General features: G+C 45.9%; 1 protein-coding gene across 1 annotated transcript in view; it reads left to right on the top strand.

Moving 5' to 3' along the window:
• Positions 1-4,489: 4,489 nt before the first annotated feature.
• Positions 4,490-18,359, top strand: part of TMEM231 (transmembrane protein 231) — a 30,482-nt gene continuing 16,612 nt past the window's right edge. The window contains exons 1-2 of the mRNA XM_003939900.3: positions 4,490-8,476; positions 8,571-8,740. Coding sequence (XP_003939949.1) covers positions 8,338-8,476; positions 8,571-8,740 — 309 coding nt within the window. The 5' untranslated portion in view covers positions 4,490-8,337. The remainder of the gene's footprint in view (positions 8,477-8,570; positions 8,741-18,359) is intronic.

Here is an 18,359-nt window from a genome sequence, read left to right as displayed (position 1 = left end):
CCCAAAGTGCTGGGAATACAGGCGTGAGCCACTGTGTCCAACCTAATTTTTGAATTTTTGGTAGAGATCGGGTTTCACCATGTTGGTCAGGCTGGTCTCAAACTCCTGATCTCGTGATCTTCCCACCTCAGCCTCCCAGTGTGCTGGGATTACAGGTGTAAACCACGGCACCCAGCTTGTTTGTTTTTAATGAAGTGAAAAAGCCTTTGAATTTCCTACTTAGAAATTACTGTTGTTGGCGGGCACGGTGGCTCATGCTTGTAATCCCAGCACTTTGGGAGGCCGAGGCAGGTGGATCACGAGGTCAAGAGATTGAGACCATCCTGGTCAACATGGTGAAACCCCATCTCTACTAAAAATACAAAAAATTAGCTGGGCATGGTGGCGCGTGACTGTAATCCCAGCTACTCAGGAGGCTGAGGCAGGAGAATTGCCTGAACCCAGGAGGTGGAGGTTGCGGTGAGCCGAGATCGCGCCATTGCACCACTCCAGCCTGGGTAACAAGAGCGAAACTCCATCTCAAAAAAAAAAAAAAGAAAAGAAAGAAATTACTGTTGTTACATGTAAGAGCTTTGTGCTAGGTGCTGGGGAAAAACTGAAGACAGATGACACCCTTGTTCTCATGGGTGGGAGCATGACATATTCTTGTCCCCCTGGCATATTCTAGTGGGACAAGACAAAAAATAAATATGTCAGGTAATGATAGGTGCTGTTTAGAAAAATAAGGCAGGGCAGGTGACTAGAGAGTGTGGTGGGATGGAATGCTAATAGATAAAGTGGCTGACATATTCTAGGGAAGCCCTGTGGCTGGAGCTAAGTGAGAGAGGAGAGTTGTGTTACGAGGCAAATTCAAAGAGATCTAGAACAAAACTGTGTAGAGCTTTAAGTTCCATGCAGAGAACTTTGGATGTTATTTAGAATAAGATGAGAAGTCAGTGTATGTTTTGTTTTTTTTTTTTGGTTTGGTTTGGTTTGGTTTGATTTGAGATGGAATCTTGCTCTGTTGCCAGGCTGGAGTGCAATCTCGGCTCACTGCAACCTCTGCCTCCTGGGTTCAAGTGATTCTCCTGCCTCAGCCTCCTGAGTAGCTGGGACTACAGGCACATGCCACCATGGCCAGCTAATTTTTATATTTTTAGTAGAGACAGGGTTTCACCATCTTGGCCAGGATGGTCTCAATCTCTTGACCTTGTGATTGGCCTGCCCCAACCTCCCCAAGTGCTGGGATTACAGGCATGAGCCACCGTGCCCTGCCCATTATAGGGTTTTAAGCAGAGATGTAGCACAGTTTGACTTTCCTTTTCAAAAGGCTAGCGTAGTATATTGTAGGGGCTGAGGGCAGAAGCAGGGAAATAGTTGAGAGGCTGTTCATCATCCTGGTGAAAGATGATGTTGGCTTAGGCCAAGCTGGGGTTGACAGAAGCAGTTGTATTCTGGATATATTTTGAAGGTAGAACTGGTAACATTCGCTGATAGATTGGATGTAAGATAATGAGGGACAGATCAAAATCAAGGTTTCTGGAAGGATGGAAATGCCATTAACTGAAATAGGGTAGAGCCAGCTTGGGGTGTGTAAAACAAGATTTTGGTTTTAGAGATATTAAATATGAAATGTCCGCCGGGCGCGATGGCTCAAGCCTGTAATCCCAGCACTTTGGGAGGCCGAGGCGGGTGGATCACAAGGTCAAGGGATCGAGACCATCCTGGTCAACATGGTGAAACCCAGTCTCTACTAAAAATACAAAAAATTAGCTGGGCATGGTGGCGTGTGCCTGTAATCCCAGCTACTCAGGAGGCTGAGGCAGGAGAATTGCCTGAACCCAGGAGGCAGAGGTTGCAGTGAGCCGAGATCGCGCCATTGCACTCCAGCCTGGGTAACAAGAGCGAATACTCCATCTCAAAAAAAAAAAAAAAAGAAAAAAGAAATGTCCAAGAGACATATCCAAGCACAAATGTAGAGTTGGTAGATGGTGCTATGAGTCTCAAATTTAGAGAGAAATATTTAAAGCTACTGATGTGGGTAAAAGTAGGTAGACATTGAGTTTATAAGTGAAAATACCTATCTTCAAATAGAATTAAACACTGAAGAATGAAGATAGTGGTTCATCATCTCAGTGAACCAGTGGAGGAGTTAGAAATTGGACTCAACACCGCTGCTTTCCTTTACAGAGCTGGTCATTGTATCCTAGTCCAGATATATGTATATTGCCTTGCATGTTAAAGAGTTAAGAACACTTCTCAGGGGAAAGTTTCACTGCTCACCAACTCACAGACATGTCTCCTGATGGTCTCAATGTTGTGCAGTGCAATTTGGTCTTCCATCCTTACCTACTTTCTTGGTGTCTTTTCCCAGTTCACCCTTCTAATTGGCATATCTCATCCGCCTTGATGTTACGTATCACCTTCTTTACACACTGGGTCATTGTATTTAGCTATGGAGTGTTCTAAGGACAATGGATGCCTTCCTTGAGCAGGTGGTTAGTTGAGGAGTAAGTCAGCAGGAGAAATAGGATCATGAATCTATGCAATGTAATTACAAATTAACAGATCTATAAAACACAGAGAGTGATTTTCAAATGTCGGAGAGGTATGTGAACATGGATACTGAGGCATTGCTGGGGCAATGGGGGTCAGTACAAAGCCAAGTGAGAATTAGCAAGGAAGACTTAATGGAGAATGTGTCTTCTGATATAAAGAGAAGGGCATACATTTTTCAATGAGTAAACTTTTCCTTTCCAGATAAAAACAAACTATGGGGTTGGAAGAGGAAACAGAAAAGCAGTATAGATAAGTAAATAAAATGTTGGAAAGCTTTGAGGCAAACATTTAGAAGTTCTAACCTAATTCAAGAGACCCTGAATAGGAGCTTCTATAAAGGAGAAAGGAACATGATTAAAATGTGCAGTTTGGGGACAGCTGCAGTGGTTCATTCCTGTAATCCCAGCACTTTGGGGGTCAAGGCAGAAGGATACTTGAGCCCAGATGTTGGAGACCAGCCTGGGCAACTTGGCAAGACCTTGTCTCTTAAAAAAAAAATTTCTTTTTAGATGGAGTCACCTAGGCTGGAGTGCAGTGACATTATCTTGGCTCACTGCAACCTCCACCACCCAGGTTCAAGCAATTCTCCTGCCTCAGCCAAAAAAAAAATTTTCTTTTTGAGACAGAGTCTCACTCTGTCACCCAGGGTGGAGTGCAGTGGCATGATCTTGACTTACTGCAACCTCTGCCACCCAGATTGAAGCGATTCTCCTGCCTCAGCCTCCCGAGTAGCTGGGACTACAGGTGCCTGCCACCATGCCTGGCCAATTTTTGGAGATTTTTTTAGTAGAGATGGGATTTCACCATCTTGGCCAGGCTGGTCTTGAACTCCTGACCCTCGTGATCCACCCATCTTGGCCTCCCAAAGTGCTGGGATTACAGGCATGAGCCACAGCGCCTGGCCCAAAAAAAATTTTTTTGATTAGCCGGGCACAGCTGGGCACAGTGGCTCACACCTTTAATCCCAGCACTTTGTGAGGCCGAGGCGGGCTGATCATGAGGTCAGGAGATCATGCCCATCCTAGCTAACACGTGAAACCTTGTCTCTACTAAATATACAAAAATTAGCCAGGCATGGTAGCACGCGCCTATAGTCCCAGCTACTCGGAAGGCTGAGGCAGGAGAATTGCTTGAACCCAGGAGGCGGAGGTTGCAGTGAGCTGAAATCGCACCATTGCACTCCAGCCTGGGCGACGAGTGAAACGCCACCTAAAAAAAAAGATTAAAACAGCCGGGCGCGGTGGCTCAAGCCTGTAATCCCAGCTCTTTGGGAGGCTGAGGCGGGTGGATCACGAGGTCAAGAGATCGAGACCATCCTGGTCAACATGGTGAAACCCCGTCTCTACTAAAAATACAAAAAATTAGCTGGGCATGGTGGCGCGTGCCTGTAATCCCAGCTACTCAGGAGGCTGAGGCAGGAGAATTGCCTGAACTCAGGAGGTGAAGGTTGCGGTGAGCCGAGATCGCGCCATTGCACTCCAGCCTGGGTAACAAGAGCGAAACTCCGTCTCAAAAAAAAAAAAAAAAAAAAGATTAGCCAGGCATAGTGGCACATGCCTGTAGCTCCAGCTATTCAGGAGTACTTGAGGTGGGAGGAGTACTTGAGCCCAGGAGGTAGACAGAGAGAGACCTTGTCTCAAAAAAACAAAATAATCATTAAAAAAAAAAAAAAAAACCGGGCGCGGTGGCTCAAGCCTGTAATCCCAGCACTTTGGGAGGCCGAGGCGGGTGGATCACGAGGTCGAAAGATCGAGACCATCCTGGTCAACATGGTGAAACCCCGTCTCTACTAAAAATACAAAAAAACTAGCTGGGCGTGGTGGTGCATGCCTGTAATCCCAGCTACTTAGGAGGCTGAGGCAGGAGAATTGCCTGAGCCCAGGAGGCGGAGGTTGCAGTGAGCCGAGATCGCGCCATTGCACTCCAGCCTGGGTAACAAGAGCGAAACTCCGTCTCAAAAAAAAAAAAAAAAAAAACCCTACATTGCCATCCCAGAAAAGCTTTTAATCAAGAACCAGTAGTATTGAACCCACTATTTCAAAAGCATTTTATGGCTGATGACATTGTCACCTTGGACCCTGGGATAGTTTTCCGAAATAGGCAGTCTTGACCTCATTATTAGTCTGTGTTGTTAGGATGTCAGTTGTTGTCTTCATCTAAAAGCCACTTTGAGGTTTTTCAAAGTAGTGGCAGCAACTACTGGACTCCGCCCAGCACAAACCTCACATTATATCCTGACACTGCAGTGTGACACTTCCAGGACTTTTTTTTTTCTTTCTTCAAGAGTCTCGCTCTGTCACCCAAACTAGGGTGCGGTGGTGCAGTCGCAGCTTACTGCAACCTCTAATTCCTGCGCTGAAGCAGTCCTCATATGTTGGCCTCCCAAAGTGTTACCGGAAAGGAGTTCTGGATCTCACGCAAAAAAGAATTTGGGGCAAGTCGATAGAGTAAAAAAATGGCTACTCCATGGGCAGAGCAGCAGTATGGGCTACTGAACTGGGTAAATTTAGTTATTTCTTGATCCATATGCTAAACAAGGGTTAAATTATTCATGAGTTTTCCAGGAAAACGGCAGAGATTTCCCTAGAACTGAGGGTCTCTCCCCTTTTTAGACTAGATAAGGTAACTTCAGGACATTGCCATGGCATTTGTAAACTGTCATGGCACTAGTGTGAGTTTGTTTTAGCATGCTAATGCATTACAATGAGCATATGATGAGCAGTGAGGATGACCAGGGGTCACATTCAAGGCCATACTGGTTTTGGTGGCTTTTGGCTGGCTTTTTTCTTTTTTTTTTTTTTTTTAAGGCAGAGTTTTATTCTTGTCACCCAGGCTGGAGTTCAATGGCAGTCTTGGCTTACTGCAACCTCCATCTCCCAGGTTCAAGCAATTCTCCTGCCTCAGCTTCCCAAGCAGCTGGGATTACAGGTGCCCACTACCACACCTGGCTAACTTTTTTTAGTGGTGACAGGTATTTTTAGTGGTGACAAGGTTTTACCATGTTGGCCAGGCTGGCCTCGAACTATTGACCTCAGGTGATCTGCCCACCCCCGCCTCCCAAAATGTGGGGATTACAGGTGTGAGGCACTGTGCCTGGCCTTGCTGGCTTCTTTTTAACCACATCCTGTTTTATCCACAGGGTCTCTGTGACCTGTATCTTATGTCATCCTCCTAGCTCATACTATAACCAAGAATGCCTAACCTCCTGGGAAGACAGCCCAGTAGGTCCCAGCCTTATTTTACCCAGCTCCCATTCAATATGGGAGGCTCTCTGGTTCAAACCCTGACAAAAGTGCTAAGCTGAGCCACCACACCTGGCCTCAACAGCCTCTTGATTGGTCTCCCTGACTTGTTTTTCCTCACCCCTCACACAATGACCCTATCCTGGTGTACTATAAACCAAAAATAAAATTCTAAGCTCCCAGGCCAGGCGTGGTGGCTTATGCCTGTAATTCCAGCACTTTAGGAGGCAGAGGTAGGTGGATCATGAGGTCAAGAGATAGAGACCGGGCTGACTAACATGGTGAAACTCCATCTCTATTAAAAATACAAAAATTAGCTGGGCATGGTAGTGCATTGCTTGTAGTCCCAGCTACTCAGGAGGCTGAGGCTGTAGAATTACTTGAACCCAGGAGGCAGAGGTTGCAGTGAGCCGAGTTCATGCCACTGCACTCCAGCTTGGTGGCAGAGCAACACTCGGTCTCTGTCTCAAAACAAAACAAAACAAAACAAAAATTCTAAGCCCCCAACCATCTGAATGGAACCCTTCTCTGAGCCAAGGGTATTCCACAGTTAACCTGAAAAACTAGCTCTGGCCATGACAGGAAGGGGAGAGTCAGACATGCCTCATTATATCCTCCTCTTTTTGGAATTCAGACCCAGCTGACCAGTATTAACATCAACACAGAGACAGTAAGGCTGATAGTAACAGAACAGACTCTTTAAGTCTGATAAGACACATTTACAATCTGTTCTCTTTGAAGCCTGGAGGCTTTATTTGCATGATAAAACACTGAACTCCACAACCCTTACTGTTTTTTTTCTTTCTTCTTTTTTTCTTTTTTCTTTTTTTTAATTCTTCCTAACATTCTATCACACCCTTATTGGTTTTTGTTTTTATTTTGAGTCTTGCTCTGTCACCCAGGCTGGAGTTCAGTGGCACCATCTCGGCTCACCGTAGCCACTGCCTCCCAGGTTCAAGCGATTCTCCCACCTCAGCCTCCAGAGTAGCTGGGATTACAGGCATCTGCCACCATGCCCGACTAATTTTTGTATTTTTAGTAGAGATGAGGTTTCACCATGTTGGCCAGGCTGGTCTCGAACTCCAGATCTCAGGTGACCCACCCACCTTGGCCTCCCAAAGTGCTGGGATTACAGACAGGTGTTAGCCACACGCCCAGCCATTCAGGGCCATTTGATGAAGAACTTGGTTGTGGACCATAGATTTGGAAAAAAAAAAAAAAAAAAAAAAAGTCTTTCTACCATGTTCGAAATATTGGTTGGGGACAGTGAGGCGATGTAAGCATTCAATTAAGCAATAAACCAGTGATCTTTAGGGAGAACCATAGCTTCCTGTAAAACGCATGGCTGAGCTTGTACCAAACACAAGGTTAACGAAGTGCATCAGAGCTTTGTAGTAATTCCACACTATCCCTCGACGAGCCAGGGGATTTGTGTTTCCGTGTCTGTCTTGCATTGGCGCATAGTGGAAGCAACGGAAAATTTGGGGGCAAAGGCACCTGGCTTTGGTCTTAGCCCAGGACCAGGTCCAGGACCGCGCCCAGGCTTGTAACTGGCTGGAATGGACTTCAGTAGGAACCCCACTGGGGGTCAACAGATGACACAAAAGCAGATGTTTGTTCTGTGCAGGACACACGCAAGGGGAGAAGAAAAGGCACACACACACACACACGCACACACAATACCTTTAAGTGTAAACAAGCTTTATCCCACGTAAATGGCAATGCAGATAAAATAAGCAAATTAATATACTAAGCAGATTGATATAATAAGCAAATTGCAATGGGAAGGGGAGAAGAAAAAAGACATATATATATTTACACTCACCAGACTAGGGAGGGCTTACCACCAGACTGGGAAGCAACAGTCTGGGCTCGAGTCAGACATTACACTCACCAGACTATGGAGGATTCACCTCCAGACTGGGAAGCAACGTTCGTGCAGACAAGGAGAGGTCTCCTGAAGCTCTGGCGTGGTCTGGGACCCTCGCTCTTTTGGTAACAAGTTGTTTGGCATGAGGCCCAGTCACGAGGGTCCTTCACCATTTGTCTCAAGGAACATTAAAAGATCTTGTTTTTGCGATTGTTTTTCAATAACTAACCTAGAGGAACAGATTGAAATAGAGATTTCTCCGAAACTTCGCTGGATGAACACCTCAAGGGGCTCACACAACCTGTACGGGACTTGGTGACTGTTGTCCATGTTCAATTGGGTTAAAAATTTAATATTTATCTTTTCCTCCACAGTGTTCAAGTCAACTTTTATGGGCATCTTATTTTACACAAAAGTTAACACAGACAACAGCCACGACTCTGGTCCACGAAACATTCTATCTCCGCCCAGCCTTTACGCAAAAGCACTCAGCGCCAAAAGCTGGCCGACCGTGCCCCAGGCGGCCGCCGCGCCCGCTAACCCCGCCCCCGTCGCGGGTTCCTTTCCGTGCGTCCTTGCTATTGGCTCGTTTCCGGGCGCCTTCGGTTGCCGTGAGACGGAGGCGATGGCAACCAGGAGAAGCCAAACTTGGTCACCTGGTTCACGGCGTGCCGGGGCGCGGAGCTCATGGCGCTCTACGAGCTCTTCTCTCACCCCGTAGAGCGCAGCTACCGCGCGGGACTCTGCTCTAAAGCCGCGCTGTTCCTGCTGCTGGCCGCGGCGCTCACGTACATCCCGCCGCTGCTAGTGGCCTTCCGGAGCCACGGTGAGCCTGCCCCGGCCGTTGTGCCACGCGGCTCCCCGGGCGCGCTTGGCCGGGGCCGGCCTCCCTGACTGCCTCCCCACCCTCTTTAACTCAGGGTTTTGGCTGAAGCGGAGCAGCTACGAGGAGCAGCCGACCGTGCGCTTCCAGCACCAGGTGCTGCTCGTGGCCCTGCTGGGACCTGAGAGCGGCGAGTTCCTATCTTGGAGCACGTTCCCCGCCTTCAACCGGCTGCAGGGGGATCGCCTGCGCGTCCCGTTCGTTTCGGTGCGTGGTTCTCGCCTGGGCCTGTGGCAGAGAGGGGGATGGGGTGGGAACGGGGAAGGGAATGGGGATGGGGAGCTAGCGGCCCCGGCCCCGGGGAGCCCAGCTTGGATCCTAAGGACTCGCGAACCCTCAGAGGTGGGACGTTTCATCTCCTAGGGCCTAGGGATCGATTTGATCTTCTGTTTCAGTCAGCTTCTCCCAGACGTACCCGGCCCCCGGAAAGCCAAGCTGTCAGCGTGTGCGCCCTGACACAGTGTCCAGAGGCCTGGGGGCAGCCTGCCTCTGTCCCGGTCACACCTGCAGTCCTGGCCTAATGGAAGGTGTTTGTGAAAGTCCTTTTAGGAGCCTTGAAGGCCGCGCGCTGTTAATGTAGGTAACCCAAAGCTGTCGCGGCGTTTGCATCACAGCAGTGTAGGAACGGAAAGGGCGGCATTTTTATGCTGAGCCCTGGAAACCAAGCGGCCTTCCAGAACGAGCTCTGGCCGAGTCACGCCCCCTGGGCTTGTCCCCTTAGAGACTGCGCCATCCTGCAGCTGTCCGGGATGAAATTGAAGCATCTTACTGTCTGTAATTTATTTATTTATTTTTAAACTTTTTTCATCAGTAGAGTACTCAGAGGAAACTGTAATTTAGTATTTACTTTGAGAGATTATAAAGAAATGCTTCCTTTATAATCACTCCCTTTCACTGATTTTCTGAAAACATTTTCCTTTAGAAGTATGAAACTTCTGGTTTTCCTTCTTTTAAAGCCAAATCTCTTCAGACATGTCTAAGATGATTGATCGGCCTACAAACCAAACATGTATAGCTGAGTATTACAGAGTTACAGGTAGACATTATAGAAATTGAAGGCTTAATTATTTATATACATATATATATATATATATGTATATATAAAAACTTGTTAATCAGCCTTCTTCTTTTTGAGGTCTCCAGAGTATTTCACATCATGAAACAGCAGTACTGTATTTAACCAGTTCCCTGTTGCTGGATATTTGGCTTACTTTGACTTTTTCACTATTAGAGACTATATATGTGTGTGTGTGTGTGTGTGTATATATATATATTTTTTTTTTCTTTGAGACAGAATATTGCTCTGTCACCAAGGCTGAAGTGTAGTGGCATGATCTCCGCTCTGCTTAAGGGCCCAGACCAATGGCTTTTAGTTGCTTTTATGAATTGTTTGTTTATTTTTTATTTTTTTGAATTGTTGGTTTGTTTATTTTTTTTATTTTGAGACAGGGTCACCCAGGCTGGGGTGAAATGGCACAATCTTGGCTTACTACAGCCTCTGCCTCCCAGGTTCAAGAGATTCTCCTGCCTCAGCCTCCCGGGTTGCTGAGATTACAGGCTCCTGCCACCATACCCAGCTCGTTTTTGTAATCTTCGTACAGACAAGGTTTTACCATGTGGGCCAGGCTGGTCTTGAACTCCTGAGCTCAAATGATCTTCCCACCTCAGCCTCCCAAAGTGCTGAGACTACAAGCGAGAGCTGCCTGGCTGAATTGGGTTTTTTTTGTTTTTTGTGGTTTTTTTCCCGAGGCGGAGTCTCGATCTGTCACCAGGCTGGAGTGCAGTGGCGTGATCTCGGCTCCCTGCAACCTCTGCCTCCCGGTTCAAGCTGTTTTCCTGCCTCAGCCTCCCGAGTAGCTGGGACTACAGGCACATGCCACCATGCCCGACTAATTTTTGTATTTTTAGTAGAGACAGTGTTTCACCATGTTGGCCAGGATGGCCTCCATCTCTTGACCTCGTGATCCACCAGCCTCCCAAAGTGCTGGGATTACAGGCATGAGCCACCACACCCGGCTGAATTGGTTTTTTTGTTGTTGTTGTTTGTTTTCGTTTTTTTTGAGAGGAGTCTCGCTCTGTCTCCAGGCTGGAGTGCAGTGGCGCAATTTCGGCTCACTGCAACCTCCTTCGCCTTCCGGGTTCAAGCAATTCTGCCTCAGCCTCCTGAGCAGTTGGGGCTATAGGTACATGCCACCATGCCCAGCTAATTTTTGTATTTTTAGTAGAACGGGATTTCACCATGTTGGCCAGGATGGTCTCCATCTCCTGACCTCGTGATCCACCCACCTCAGCCTCCCAAAGTGCTGGTATTACAGGCGTGAGCCACTGCGACCGGCCTTTTTGTTTTAATGCTGTATCACCAACATGTTTGATGGCACAAAGGACCATTGAGTTGGCACAAAGAGTTGCATAGAAAAGTATGGATATTCCTAACTGAGTTAGTGTTACTGAATATTACGAGAGTATAAAGACGTTTGAGGAATCCCTGGATCAACTTATTTTGCTTATATTTTTCTAAGTAAATAAACATATGCTATAAATATGTCTAAATCTAAAAGCTCTTTCAGTAACTTTTTAAAAGTAAGTGATTAGAAAAGTATCATAGTTTGGCTGGGCGTGGTGGCTCATGCCTGTAATCCTAGCACTTTGGGAGGCCGAGGCCAGTGGGTCGCCTGAGGTCAGGAGTTTGAGACCAGCCTGGCCAACATGGTGAAACTCTGTCTCGAAAAAAAAAAGAAAAGTATCATAGTTTAATTGGAAATATGTTCCTTTTCTCAGTGGTATGTAAAATAACGGTTCATTTTATAATTAATGGTATCTTAGATTGATTGAAATACAAAGCTGAGCACAGTGATTCATGCCTATAGTCTCAGCACTTTGGGAGACTAGCTGCTTGAGCTCTGGACCACCCAGGCAATGTGGTGAGGTGGCCTGACCCTACAAAAATTTAACAATTAATCAGGCATGGTGGTGCCTGTAGTCCCTGCACCTCAGAAGGCTCAAATGGGGGGATCACTTGAACCGAAGAGGTCAAGGCTGCATTGAGCTGTGATCATGACACTACACTTCAGCATATTTTTGACCCTGTATCCAAAAAAAAAAAAGGAAAGAAAGAGAAAAAAGAAATACAGCTAGATTAATGAAGTAGCAGTTTCTACTTTGCTGGAGACCAAAAACTGGTGCCAAAGAGTATTTTCAGCATAAAAAGAAAGGAGCACCCAGTGATGTCAAGCATATGGTGAAATAGACACTCGTTTAAAGTAGGAAATTAACCTTTAATAAAATAATATGGGCCGGGCACAGTGTCTCACGCCTGTAATCCCAGCACTTTGGAAGGCTAAGTTGGGTGGATCACCTGAGGTGGGGAATTCAAGGCTAGCCTGGCCAACATGGTCAAACCCCTTCTCTGCTAAAAACATAAAAATTACCCAGCCGTGATGGCAGGTGCTTGTACCAGCTATTTGGGAGGCTGAGGCACGAGAATTGCTTGAATTTGGGAGGCAGAGGTTGCAGTGAGCTGAGATCGCACCACCAAACTCCAGCCTGGGCAATAGTGCCAGACTGCATCTCAAAAAAAAAGGAAAAAAATGACTTCAATGAATGAAAAGTATGCAAACAAAACAGAAACCAAACAAAATTCCAACAAACCATCAGAGGCTGTAGAATTCCTGACAGGAAAAAAGTCACACATAGGATACTCTGGCACTTAAATTTCTGGCAATTCCTGCAGTCAGATGGGGTACTGATAGGAGATACTGATCAGCTCCAAACCCACCCTCAGCTTCCGGGTTCGTGCTGAGATTCTGGAAACCACCTTCTCCTGCAGCTCCCTGTTGGGTTCTAACAGTAGGAGGCATGATGAGCCTTGTTCTGGGAGTGCAAAAAAGAGAAACCAGTTGCCATGCCAGGGTGAAGAACCACTGCTGGGGTGACACAAACAGGGACAACCTGCAAACCGGAAGGAGCAAGACGCCTCTCCAGCCTTCCAGCTTCCCTTTAGCATCCTTCCTTCAAGCTCAGAGGTCCTGACTCCATCTGGGCAGCACTTCCTTCTCAAGATCTGAGGCTCAGCTCTTTGAGGACTCTTCCCTAAATCTCTAAGTTCTATCAATCCTACCCACTTCCCCTACTTCTCTAGTCCTAGGCGTGGGAACTGTTCCTTGTAGCTACTATCTCTGTTGCGGGGATACCCTTTTTACGTCTTCAGTCCCCTAATACCTGTGGAACTAGTTACTCCCTATGTTGAATTCCCTCTGGCCAGGTGCAGTGGCTCACCCTTGTAATCTCAGCACTTTGGGAGGCCGAAGCAGGCAGATCACCTGAGGTCCAGAGTTTGAGAGCAGCCTGGCCAACATGATGAAACCCCATCTGTACGAAAACAAAAATTAGCCTGGCATGGTGGTGTTCACCTGTAATCTCAGCTACTCAGGAAGCTGAGGCAGAAGAATCACTAAAACTGGGGTGGCAGAGGTTGCAGTGAGCCGAGATTGTGCTACTGCACTCCAGCCTGGGCAACAGAGCAAGACCTCGTCTCAAAAAAAAAAAAAAAAATTCCCTCTGACTCTGCTTATTACATGAATATGGATTTCATGTATATCTCTAAAGGGTTATCCTCCTTTAGCCACAAGAAATCTTTGAAATTAGAGTTCTTATGAGCTATTGTAGAAGAGCCCTGAATCAGGAGTGAGCAAACCAAGGTTGTAGTCCCAGTTCTATCACTGGGTTTTGTAACCTCAGCCTCGATTTAGTTATCCATATACAGGGCGTGAGAGCACCCACCTCTCTCCTGGGATATGCAGAGGGATCACATGGGATAATCAATGGTTATAAAAATTGTTCCAAAGCCCGCATATATCTCATAGACATAAGGCGGTAGTATGACTTGTCAATTCTCTTCTCTAAACACCAAGTTGGAGGTTAGATAGTGACCTAGAATTTGTGTTAAAGAAGCAGTAAGCCTTTGAATCCCTGCCTTTGTTAACTGTTGCACATATGTTAAGCTTACTTTCAACTAAATGGAATTAAATAATTGATTTCTTCAGTGGTCCAAGCAATAACAGAGAAGCATAGCCAAACTTTGCCAGCCCCAGGAGAGTGAGAGTCTAGCTTGGCAACAGGTCATTTGTGGGAGACATCCTTTCCATTGTCATTTCTCTTCCCCCTCTCTCCACTCTGCTCTCCTTTTCACTCACTCTGCCAGATGCACTGGCCCCATGGGCATCCAGAGCACATGTACCTGGTTACCCAGGATCTCTCTTCCCTGAGGTGTTCCTGCACCGCATCACCTTACTTCCTTCAGGACTCCAACAAGTCAGGTAATCCTGGATATTTAAAAATTTATGTTAAATTCTTTTTGGGCCGAGTGTGGTGGCTCATGCCTGTAATCCCAACACTTTGGGAGGCCGAGACAGGTGGATCACCTGAGGTCGGGAGTTCGAGACCAACCTGACCAACATGGAGAAACCCTGTCTCTACTAAAAACACAGAATTAGCCAAGCGTGGTGGCACAGGCCTGTAATCAGAAAGCTGAGGCGGGAGAATCACTTGAACCCAGGAGGTGGAGGTTGCGGTGAGCTGAGATTGTGCCATTGCACTCCAGATTGGGCACCAAGAGTGAAACTCCATCTCAAAAAAAAAAATTCTTTTTGGGTTTTTTGTTGTTTGTTTGTTTGTCTGTCACCCAAGCTGGAGTGCAATGGTATGATCTTGGCTTGATGCGGCCTCTGCCTCTAGGGTTCAAGCAATTCTGCCTCAACCTACCAAGTAGCTGGGATTACAGGTACATGGCTACCATGCCTGACTAACTTTTGTATTTTTAGTAGAGATGGGGTTTCACCATGTTGCGCAGGCTGGTCTCTGACTCCTGAGCCCAAGTGATCCGCCAGCCTGGGTCTCCCAATGTGCTGGGATTACAGGCATGAGCCACCACGCCTGGCCAATTTCTGTTAAATTTTACCTTCATTACTCTCTAATTTTAGCCGGCCTCATTTTCATCTGTAGCACTTGCCACTATATGCTATTGTTGCATATTTATTTATTTATCTTCTATATTCTCCATTGGGAATGTATGCCCTGTTAGGATGGGGACTTTGTCTATTTTATTTACCATTATATTCTCATTATCTGAAATAGTGCCTGGCATGTAGTAGGTGCCCCAAAAGTACATAACAGATCAATGAGTGAATTTAACAAGTAGACACTGTTGATGATGCTGTGCCAAATCTGTCCTCCCTGAACTTGGGGCGGAAGGACGTGCACAGGCAGGTATACAGACTTAGGTGCCTGCTGCCGCCATTTTGCAAAAAAGATTTGTCCAACCTACCTTCTTCATTTTGAATTTTTTAATAATTCTGGACATTTTGGTCCTAAAAAGAGGACCAGATTCGAAGTCAGCTGATCTCAAATTCTGTCTTCACCATTACTTGCTATACTTCTGGTTAATGCTCTAACTTTCCTTACCCTTGATTTCTCATCTGTGTAATGGGGAAAATACTTGTTCTTCCTGCCTGGGACTTTACATTTATCGTAAAGATCAAAGGAAGTGAGCTTCTCACCTCCCACAGTAGATTGGAGTCTGGATTCTTCTGGCAGTTGTCTCCTGGCCACTATCCTCTGTTGAAGTTGAGAAATGTGATCTTTGCTTCCTGTTCAACCCTAAAGATCTGAAAGGTGTGGATCCATCACAGAGAGTTGCACAACATTGTCTACCCAGATCCCATTTGAAGAAAATCCACAGGAAGACAAGATAGGCTCTTTTCTTTTCTTTTTTTTTTTTTTTTTTTTTGAGTCTCACTCTGTCACCAGGCTGGAGTGCAGTGGCACGATCTTGGCTCACCACAACCTCCACCTCCTGGTTCAAGTGATTCTCCTGCCTCTGCCTCCCGAGTAGCTGGGATAACAGGCATGCGCCACTACACCCAGTTAATTTTTGTATTTTTAGTAGAGACGAAGTTTCACCACACTGGCCAGGATGGTCTCAATCTCCTGACTTCGTGATCTGCAAGGCAGGCTATTTTCTTTTTTTTTTTTTTTTTAAGACGGGGTTTCACCATGTTGGTCAGGCTGGTCTTGAACTCCCGACCTCAGGTGATCCGCCTGCCTTGGCCTCCAAAGTGCTTGGATTACAGGTGTGAACCACCACACCCGGCTGACAGGCTATTTTCAGTCTACCCATAACGACAAGTCCATCACTGCCTCAGTATCTTGATCATCAGCCCTGGTAGCAGATATCCCCAAAGCTGATGAAACAGAGCAGAGAAGTGCCCGGGAGAAAATGGAAGGAAGGTTTCTCTAAAAACAAGACCTAAGAGAAGGACATTATTGTCTAGAAGGAAGGAAATAATTGAAAGTTTCTGAAAATTGAGATTTCTTCATCTCAAATGACCTTATTAGCCTGAAAAAGCATGCACCAAAAAAATTATCTCCCTTACATAATAGTAATGGTGGGAATCGAAGTGAATCAGTAGATGGGGGATCCAGATGGGACTGCTACTACACCGCAGTAGAATCCTTCTGGGAACCTACCGTGGGAAAGGAACAGTTGTAGCAAATGCAGAGGGATCATGTCAGCACTGATCACTTTTCAGTAACCATGCTTTCCAGATGATCATTTTAGCATCACTCTTTGGCAAGATTGTGGATGGTAGGAGTGAATATCAATTGTTTTTCACTGTCTACATATGCTTCATAAACTGTAGTTCTTTTCCCTCCACAGACCTCTGTCTCTTTTCCTTACTTTCACATCCATAATTTATCAAATAGATATGATTTTAATGCTTTGCTGATTGAACATAGCTTCCTTTTTTCATTTCATTGATTGCTACTAAAAGATGCACAAGGCTTTTAAGTCCTGACATAAATGATGAGATGAGATTCAACATGAATCTGAAGCAAACACACTTGTGGCTTAAGAATGTATAAATAGAGCTTGGTATGGCCACATGTGGTGGCTCAACACCTGTAATCCTAGCACTTTGGGAGGCCGCGGTGGGCGGATCACCTAAGGTCAGGAGTTTGAGACCAGCCTGACCAACGTGGTGAAACCCTGTCTCTACTAAAAATACAAAAATTAGCTGGCTGTGGTGGTGAGCACCTGTAATCCCAGCTACTCGGGAGGCTGAGGCAGGAGAATTGCTTGACCTCAGGAGGTGGAGGTTGCGGTGAACCGAGATCATACCACTGCCCTCCAGCCTGGGCAATAGAGCAAGACTCTGGCTCAAAAAAAAAAAAAAAAAAAATAGACCTTAGTGATTTTCTGTTGAGTTTGTTGGGGAAATGCATAATAATTAGGATTAGGTGTTTTGTTTTTTTTTTTTTTTTTTAATTAATGAACCAATATTTACATAGTTTTTTTTTTTTTTTTTTTTTTTTTTTTTTTTGAGACAGAGTTTTGCTCATTACCCAGGCTGGAGTGCAATGGCGCAATCTCGGCTCACCACAATCTCCGCCTCCTGGGTTCAAGCAATTCTCCTGCCTCAGCCCCCCGAGTAGCTGGGACTACAGGCGTGCGCCACCATGCCCAGCTAATTTTTGTATTTTTAGTAGAGACGGGGTTTCACCATGTTGACCAGAATGGTCTCGATCTCTTGACTTTGTGATCCACCCGCCTCGGCCTCCCAAAGTGCTGGGATTACAGGCGTGAGCCACCGCGCCCGGCCTAGAATTTTTTTTTTAATAGGAGAAAAGGTCATACACATTTATTTTAACATGCATGGGGGAAAATCACAGAAGAGTGATGGCCCAATAACCCAGTGGGGTACAGGTGCTTATATACTATACTTCATAGGGGAAGAGGAGATACGGAATGTAGACAATTTTTTTCTTTTAACTTTGGCTCTGGGGTACATGTGCACATCCTGCATCCTGCAGGATTGTTGTATAGGTACATACATGCCATGGTGGTTTGCTGTCTCCATCCTCCCCCCAGCCCCCATTGCCTGCGTCAGGCATTTCTCCCAGTGTTATCCCTCTCCAACCTCCCCGCCCCCCATCCCCGCTGTCCCTCACCTCCCCTCCCTTCTACCCTACCACCTACCCCAGTGAGTCTTCTTCCCTTCCCTGTGCCCAAGTGCATCAATTGTCATCGGCCTATGAGTGAAAACGTGGTATTTGATTTTCTGTTCTTATGTCAGTTTGCTGAGAATGATGGTTTCTGGGCTCATCCATGTCTCTACAAAGGACATGAACTCATCATTTTTTATGGCTGCATAGTATTCCATGGTGTATATGTGCCACATTTTCTTTGTCCAGTCTGTCATTAATGGGCATTTGGGTTGGTTCCAGGTCTTTGCTATTGTAAACAGCGCTGCAGCGAACATGTGCATGTGTCTTTATAATAGAACAATTTATAATCCTTTGGTTATATACCCAGTAATGGGATTGCTGGGTCAAATGGAATTTCTATTTCATTGATCCTTGAGGAATTGCCACACTGTCTTCCATAATGGTTGAACTAATTTACACTCCCACCAACAGCGTAAAAGTGTTCCTTTTTCTCCAAACCTCTCCAGCATCTGCTGTCTCCAGATTTTTTAATGATTGCCACTCTAACTGGTATGAGGTGGTATCTCAATGTGGTTTTGATTTGCATTTGTCTAATTACCAATGATGATGAGCATTCTTTCATAAGTTTTTTGGCTGCAAAAAGGCGTTCTTTTGAAAAGTGTTCATCTCCTTCACACACTTTTGAATGGGTTTATTTTTTTCTTGTAAATCTGCTTTAGTTCTTTGTAGATTCTGGATATTAGCCCTTTGTCGGATGGGTAGATTGCAAAAATTTTTTTCCATTCTGTTGGTTGCCAGTTCACTCTAATGATTGTTTCTTTTG

Source organism: Saimiri boliviensis, chromosome 1 (assembly GCF_048565385.1).
Source record: "Saimiri boliviensis isolate mSaiBol1 chromosome 1, mSaiBol1.pri, whole genome shotgun sequence".
Lineage (NCBI taxonomy): Eukaryota > Metazoa > Chordata > Mammalia > Primates > Cebidae > Saimiri > Saimiri boliviensis.
This window is presented reverse-complemented; position numbering and strand designations above follow the sequence as displayed.